This window comes from Acomys minous (assembly GCF_964271855.1).
Source record: "Acomys minous genome assembly, chromosome: 14".
In the NCBI taxonomy this organism is placed as follows: Eukaryota; Metazoa; Chordata; class Mammalia; order Rodentia; family Muridae; genus Acomys; species Acomys minous.
The window spans coordinates 66797343-66806070 of record NC_140496.1 but is presented as its reverse complement, the minus strand read 5'-3'; the positions used below and the strand labels follow the sequence as shown (position 1 = coordinate 66806070).

Genomic DNA, 8728 nt, shown 5'->3' with positions numbered 1-8728 from the left:
CAGTGAAACCTTGATTATCTAAGAGAATACAAGACATTGAATTAATGAGGATAACGGGAATTTTGAAGATACGAGAAATTATTAGAGGTGAAAGTTCTGTGACAGAGGCTGCGAATGAATTTTAGTCAGGAACTGCTTCTTGATTTTCCAACCTGATTCTATTCCTTGATGGATGTAATGGAATTGTGGTAATCAGGGTTTCACCGTTGCATTTATTACTGTTCCCAAATCAAGGTAACCTTGGGCTCTATTTCCCATATTTACAAGGCGATAAAAACTCTAATGGGCTGTCAGGGACAAATGTGACTGCTTTTCCTCACATGCCTCCCACGGAACAAGCGTTTCCTCTTCCCATCTGGCTGTTGCCTGCCTGGAGCATGCTACTTTCCTCACATCCCAAGCCCGCACCCCACCGCACCCCTACCCCCCAACCTACCCCCACCCCCACCCCGCGCCCGCTTCCCTGTGGCCTCTCTGCATGCACTAAACGGCAGAGACAATGGATGTCCTGACCTTAGAGGTTGCTGGTCATTTTAGCAACACTGCTTTGCATCTTAAACAGCACTCATCTGGCTGCAAGGTTCTGCGTTCTTGTATCAGGCACTTTGTCCTTTAAAAACCTAGGAGGTCACAACAGGTCTCACCACGTACAGAAGAATTTCCAAACCAGGAGTATTGCATTTTTTAGTATTAGATAGCTTGACCTGGAGAACATCCAAGATTGCAGGGGAAAGGGCGGCGGGCGCGGGGCGGGGGGAGGGGGGAAACTATATGAAAAGGCCTAATATGATCAAAACAAAGGCAGCCAACTACATTTGTTTGGAAATTGGAGTCACGTGCTTAGTTTGTCGGGGGGGAAGGGGGCGGGGGGAGCACAGGATCGATAGAGAATTTCTTTTTAAAGCTGAAAAACATGATGTTCCAGATGAACTTAAATTGATTCTGCCTCTTCTCCCCCTCCCCACCCCTCCCCTCGTTCTGCAGCTAATGTCTGCGACAACGAGCTCCTGCACTGCCAGAATGGAGGGACCTGCTACAACAACGTGCGCTGCCTGTGCCCGGCCGCCTACACCGGCATCCTCTGTGAGAAGCTGCGATGCGAAGAGGCTGGCAGCTGTGGCTCCGACTCTGGCCAGGGAGCACCCCCGCGGGGCTCCCCAGCTCTGCTGCTGCTGGCTGCGCTTCTGGGGATAGCCAGTCCGATGGTGTTCTAGGGGTCACACCCAGCCCCTCCGACAGGCCTGTGCTGTGGGGGAAGCAAACACAAACCAAGCAGTTGCTACTACTATAGAAAACACGCACACCCACTCCAACACAGTGTACAAAGGAAGAGGGCCTAACTGAACTAAGCCATATCTCTCAGACCCGGACAGCACATCGCGCATCATCACACACGGGAGTCAAGACTGTTTATCACTGACTCCAGAGGAATTGGCAGCTGTTGCTATTATCACTGCAAATCTCATTGCCAGCTGCAGAGCTGATTGCGGATTGGAAAGGCTGTGAGAGCGCCCCCCCACCCCCACCCCAAAGGAAAGACGGAAAACAAACTGGTCAACCAACCTAAAAACATTCGCTACTCTACCGTGGTGCACCCTAGTACCGCTCTGCCCAGTGTGTGGACCAACCAAATAGAAGCATTCTTTGCTGTCAGGTGCATTGTGGGTATAAGGAAATCTGGTACAAGCTGCCATATTGGCCTGCTTCAGCCCCCTGAATCCCTTCCAACCTGTGCTTTAGTGAACGTTGCTCTGTAACCCTTGTTGGTTGAAAGATTTCTTTGTCTGATGTTAGTGATATACATGTGTAGCAGCCCCCTCCAAAGCGCAAGCCAGTCATACCCCTGTATATTTCAGCAGCACTGAGATCCCAGTGCCAGCTCACACCCACTTCACGAGAGTGAGTGGCTAGAGGAAGAGAGAAAGTGTATCTATCCTTTTGTATTCAAATGAAGTTATTTTTCTTGAAATACTGTAATATGTAGATTTTTTGTATTATTGCCAACTTCTGTTACCTGACAATCTGTTAAAGTATCTAATTCGAATCAGCAAAGACTGACATTTGATTTGTGTCTTCTTCGGTTTGGTTTTGTTTCATTGTGCAGAGACTTCTCTGTAGGGGCAAGGAGCGTGCTGGCATCAAAGAATATCAGTTTACATATATAGCAAGTGTAATAAGATTCCACCAAAGGACATTCTAAGTGTTTTCTTGTTGCTTTAACACTGGAAGATTTAAAGAATAAAAATTCCTGCTAAATGCTATCAGGAATTTGTATTGCCGTTTCTTAAGCTGAAAGGAGCAACCACCCAACAGTTTCGCATTCACTCCACTGATTCTGTGTGGACTGACCACAGTCAGCTGACAACTTTAACCCAGGAAGATGGGTTGATGGTCACTAGCTTGGACAACGTCTGCAAAATATGAGACTATTTTCCACCTGGGAAAAAAATTATACCGCAAAAACAGAAAGAAAGAAAAATCTAAGTGATTGCCAAGATTATGCCAAAGCCTGTTGGCAGTGTACTAAGAGACTTTTTATTTTTAAGTCATGCTATTTTCACAGATTTATGGTGATCATGTGACTCTAGGGATGCAGATCTATGCATCCTTCCAAATACAGTGTTTACATGGAATATCCTAAGAGGCCACCTGGGGAACCAGAACAGCAGCAGGGAAACTGAGTGATTAGCAATTTGACTTTGAATATATTCTAAGTATTTAAATGAAATATCAAAATATACAGCAGCAAGTAGACATAACTGCTGTTCCTGAGAATAAAGTCTGTTTCAAGTACTGCCCAAGGTGTAATAAATTCTTGTTTCTGCCTTTTATTAGGCCAATTACTGCACAAGACAGCAAAGGGAGCTGGGCTGGGGAGGAACACTGCAAAGTTTGGGAGGGATTGAAATGGCACATATTCAGTCCCAGTACACTGCCACCCTGCAGGTGACAAATGTGTCCACAACAACCTCTCCCAAAATCAGAAATAATTATGAGACTAAGCCAGAAGCTTAGGGACAATGAAGTCCTACATGACTTGTTGGGACAATAACCTGTGACAGGATTAGGTCAGAGGCTTCTTTGCAGGCTAAATTCTTCACCCTACTGCCTGTCTTTGCTCAACCGGTGGGGAGGAAATGTCTTCTGATAAATAACCTGAGTCAAAACTAGACGAAGGAACAGCATGTCTTATTGGTTTTGTTCCCAGAAAAGCCAATTCAAAGAAGGCAATAAAAGGTAAGCAGGTAATGCTTGTTCTGCCTGCCACCCCACGTCCAAGTCGATTGAATGTTTGTTATTCAAACCAACAGCCTCTTTTGATATAAGAAAAAGGGGGAGATGGGAATAAATTAGCACTTTGGCTTAGTGCCAGAGTGGCCAATCAGAAATGGCAGATTTACATTAGAAGCATAAATAGAAAATTATATTTCCTGCTCACCAAAGACTACACATGAAAATTCAGATAGCATACAGAGTGTGAGATTCCTTCTAATGAGGTGGATTTCGGATATTAAAATGGAGTTTAAGTTGTCTTATAGTTTATTAGCACAAACCAAAGGCAGACTGTGTTATTTCTGGCAACGGTGCACTTTATCATTATCCACTCACAGCTTTGTCACAATGATCGGGAATCAGACGCTGCACAATTCAATACGTGGGATTCCAAAAGCTAATTCTGAAATTTAATGAAGGCCTGATTTAAATCAACTCATCTGCATTTTATCTTTATGAGGCTATAAGAATCTAAATTGATGAGGAGTATCTTGCATTCGGTGTATTTAGATATAGTTCTCTGAATTTCTTGAAGTGATGTGATCTGCTTTTAATAAAAATTCACTTTTAGGTATATAACAAATATAAATGAAATGTTCTTTTTAATCTGGATTCTCGAGTTCTTTAAAAAGTCAATTCATTTGAAAAAAAAAAAGTCAGCCTACGGGATTTTTCTCTAGAAGAATTCTTTGAATCTGTAATACTCTCTCCTGAGGCAAATAGGGTGTACAAACTTGTGCTCATGGCTGAGGTTCGAGCTCTTATTTGTTTCCTGGAAACTTCCTTAATGTGAACTAACAAGCTATTCCATGCCATGTCAACTGCCCTACAAAGTAGGAACATCCTTCCTCCCACTATTGATGTGTATAAAACTCAAAAGGGTGGGGGAGGCTTAAACTGTCAGCTATACAGAACGTGTTGCTGCTCAGGGTAGGTTAAGTAAGCCGTCTTACCTACCAGGAAGTGGAAATGATGCATCACACAGCCTAAGGGCCACTTTCACCTTCCTCTGAGTGCACCTCAGTCATCCAATTGAATTAGATGTCCTCACAGGACAGAGTGGGCTCCTGAAGGCAGGCAGCCCAAAGGCAGTGCACACCCTTGAACACGTAGTTGGAAGAAGACATAGATTCCACAGTCCACTAGTTTCTATTGTGCCCGGGGTCTGTGACTTTCCGAGAGTCTAGGAATCTTTAGATGGAAGTCCTGAAATCAAGTCTTTACTTCCATCTCCTACATCCCCCACCTACGTCCCCCACCACCAATAATAATATATGGGAATATAAAACCCATGCTCTGAAACGGGATGTCCTTTGGCCTGCGAAATAGTCTATTGTACCGCACCTATGGTTTATTTATAAGTCAAATATCTCTACAACAGTTTCTGTGCTTACAGCACTGAACAGGACACTAGGAAGCTTGGGGTTACGTGGTATATTCATAACATATATAGCGGTCTGCGTGCATTTAACATCCAGGATGATTTAAAATTTCCACTTCAGAAATTTGAATGTGAGTTCTTTACCTACCTGCTTAACTGTCAGCCTTTATTGATAAGGAGGGGGTGATTCCCACTTACCCTTGAGTTGGGACAACAAGGGGCCTCCAGGTTAAACAGGGAAAGTTTTGTAAAGGAAACCCAACTGGAGTGTTTATTATATATAAGAATTAAAAAAAAATAAGATATAGCCCTGGGATTTTAACACAAAAGTCTAATTATAAAAAATTCTTTTTGTCTCAGGAAATCAATACTAGATTGCAATCAATGCTCTTTATTTGCTTGTTTTATGTATGGATGCCGTGCTTGGATGTGTCTATGTACCACATCCACACTGGTGCCCCAGGGCTCAGAGGGGCAATCAGATGCTATGAAGCTGCAGTTACTGATGGTTGTGAGCCAACATGTGGGTTCTGGGAATTGAACACAGGTCCTTTGCAAAAACAAGCAGTTCTCTTAACCGCTGAGCCATCCCTCCAGCCTCTCGCTGTTATTTTTTAAGGAACATGAAACATTCATCTGATGCAAACATTCTAAAAGTTCTGAGTTATTTCCACATAAAGCATTTTTTATTTAAACTATATTTTTACTTTCTTACATTAAAAGTAGCTTTTCTCTTTAGTTACCTAAAGTAGATGCCAACAACCCCCTCACATAAACTGCACACAAACACAAGATGATGACAAAAAAAGACATAAGCATGCCAACTTTCATATTTTGAATTTTTCCTCAGTCTCCGGAACACAGAGAACTTCAGCTCCTCTCAACACCTGGCGCCGTGTGACTCACAGGCGACATCGTCATTACACTTTGCAGAACCAAGGAAAGAAGGCACAGGCACGCCCCTTGCACAAGTCACACTAATGCATTAAACTAGAAATTGGAAAATAACATCTGTGAAAAACAGTTTAAATTGTGAAAAAAATATTGACTAAGACATAGTTACTTAAGCTCTATTATAGAAGAAAAATGGTACCCTTACTACAGTTTTAGAGTGTGTTCTGAAATAATTTTGAAAGGGGCTTTAAAGCATTTGAACCATTAGTAACTTCTGGTATCCCACTTCCCTCAGCCTTCTCCCATCACCCAAAAGCTGCCTTTGATTGATTGATTAATTAAAATGGATCAGTAACATTTAAAGCTATATGTTTTTATTAGTCTAAAATGATACCTGGTAAATGAGTCATTAGTCTACAAAACCTAATTATGCTAGTGCTAAAGCTTTAGCTAGACTGTCTGAGGCAAACTATAGAGGATCCGAAGTGAAAAATAACCCCCATTTTCTTAACTTAGTTTCATTTTTTAAAAGAGGTGTCATTTTAATTTTTATTTAATTAGAATTTCAAATGTTCTCACGGGGGGGGGGGGGGGGGGAGACTGACTGAGAAGAGGAAAGAATAATTACTACATGTCTTACCCCTGTGTGAATGGAAATGGAAATTCCTTCGTGGCAAAAATGTGTCAAGTCCCTTAAAGGCATACACCAAGGATGCATCCTGATGCCATACACCAAGGATGCATCCTGATGCCATGCTGAGAGTGCCATGGTGGAGCTTGCTGTCATGGAAAGCAGCCATCCTCATGGAATAAGAGAAAGCAACAAAAAAGCACACACCTGAAGTCCTGTTAAAAAATGGGTGATTTTTTTTTCTGCCCTGAGGCAAGCAACACTATAATGTCCTTTTTGTTTGTTTGTATCTGTGCTCCCAAGGAGGGCTTCTCCTGTTGAGGGACTGTCTTCCCTCTGCCTATGAGGAACACTGCAAGAAACCATCCTCCAAGGAAATAGCATTCTGCTATTTACCCTCATGAAGCTCCGAGTAATTGTTTTGGCTTTCTTGGTGTGATAAACGCCTAGAGGCAGAGATTACTGTCATCTCTCCCCAGCTCCTTTTCTCTCCCTTTGAAAAGGTGTTGTGGGGAGCGGGTGGCTCCCAATGTGATGTGACAAGGTTTGTGAAGAACATTTGTCCTTTGATATGTAATTACAAAAGACCCCGCTAAATATTCAGTTTATTAAATTAATAGAGTAACAAATATTGAGGCAGCTTTACAACCACTTACACTAGTGTTTACATCCTGTGTAATTACAATTCATAATTGGGAAAGCAGTCAAATCTAAATGCACTCTGATCGATGGTTCTCACGCTGCAAAGCAGAGCCAGCACAACAACGCAGCACAGCAAGTGGCTTTTAAAACCTAGAATTCAAATAAATTCAAGAAGGGGGAGGGGGGAGGTTTAACAGGAAAATGTTTTAAATTGTGAATTAGATTGTATGTAAATATAATGATTTTTTTTCTGGGAATTAAAACAGTATATTTCTCTAAACAATAAAAGATATAAAATGTAAATGGGACTGGTATAAGAGCTACAAATCACCCTGACATTTGAAGATATGTACCATCAAATAATGCATTGTTGACAAGGGAGGATGATAGAGACACATGAAAAAAAAATAGGGTCCAGCAGTCAACTCCTTTTTAAATTATTACACCTATCCAATTCCTTTTCATATATATTCATTTCATGACTCTAGATGCCAAGTATAAATTAAAATGAAAAATGGTCCAGGTGAGAACTACAGTATGAGGTCAACTAACTAAAATATGTAAGTATCTTAATAAGTTTGGTATATTTTTCATAGGACCATGTAGGGAACATGGAGGGTCACATCTTCTAGTTCTCTTTAACAAACTCTGTGAGTTTGTGCATGTGATTCAGCAAAAGGTCTCAAATAGAACTCTTTTAAAATATATTTTATTAATTTATTCATATTACATCTCAGTTGTTGTCCCATCCCTTGTATCCTCCCATTCCTCCCTCCCTCCCATTTTCCCCTTACTCCCCTCCCCTATGACTGTGACTGAGGGGGGCCTCTTCCCCCTGTATATGCTCATAGGGTATCAAGTCTCTGCTCCATTTCAACTTTCCACGCTGCCCAGGGATGGGTCCATATGATGTTGTTCTTGATTCCTATTGTAACTGAAAGGGAAGCTCACACAATGTCCAGAGCCCTTGATGAAGGAAGAGAATGTTCTCAATTCCTTGCTTCAGGAACCCACTTAGATGGCACCAACCTTGACTTCTAGATGGAGCAATATATCTACAAAAGGAAGTGTGATGGGCCCACTGACCACCCCAGGCAATCAGGAGGGAGGCCAGGAGGAAGTTTCTTCTTGAAGATAAAAGCCACAGAACTATACCCCAGCCCATTTGGACCAACTGATGGGTTGACTGTCCTCCTTCACAAAAGAAGAAACTTCATCATCCCGGCATAGGAAGACATCCCTTCATCTTGACCCACAGGTGGTACTCTACCTACATCCCAGCCCATTTGCCCTTTATCACTATACACTTAATAAAATAAATGGGTGGATTTAAAGAGGGATAGATATGCTCTATTTCAGTACTCAACCTGTGAGTTAAGCCCCCCCTTTGAGGTTGAATCTCCCCTTCACATGGATTGCCCAAGACCATTAGAAAACACAGACTTTTATATTACAATTCGTAACATTAACATGATTATAATTATTAAGTAGAAATAAAAATAATTTTATGGTTGATAGTCATCACAGCACAAGAAAAGAACTGAATTAAAGGGCCACAGCATTAGGAAGGTTGAAAACGAATACTCTACCTCATTAACATTTGATCAATAAATTTTCATGCCACTTGTCCTAGTTTCTCTTCCTGTTACTGCGATAAAATATTCTGCCAACAACAACTTAAAGGAGAAAGATAATTTTGGCTCATTGTTCAATGACAGAGGCCATCATAGCAGGGAAGTCCTTGGCAGCAGGAATTTCTGGCAGATTGTCACATTCCTTCTGCTGTCAGGAACTAGAGAAGGATGAATGCCCATGCTTAGACAGGTTCTTTCTTTATACAGTCCAGGATCCAGATGCTAGGAATGTTGCCACCCTCCCTTATCGTAGGTGTCCACATCTCAATTAAG

The 8728-nt window shown here is 41.8% G+C and overlaps 1 protein-coding gene across 7 annotated transcripts in view; it reads left to right on the top strand.

The window, feature by feature from the left end:
* Window positions 1-2261, top strand: part of NTNG1 (netrin G1) — a 355698-nt gene extending 353437 nt beyond the window's left edge. For all 7 annotated transcript variants that reach the window (XM_084756029.1, XM_084756031.1, XM_084756030.1 and 4 more), the window contains one exon: window positions 985-2261. In XM_084756029.1, the coding sequence (XP_084612155.1) occupies window positions 985-1214 (230 nt within the window). In that variant the 3' untranslated portion in view covers window positions 1215-2261. The remainder of the gene's footprint in view (window positions 1-984) is intronic.
* The last annotated feature ends 6467 nt before the right edge of the window (window positions 2262-8728 follow it).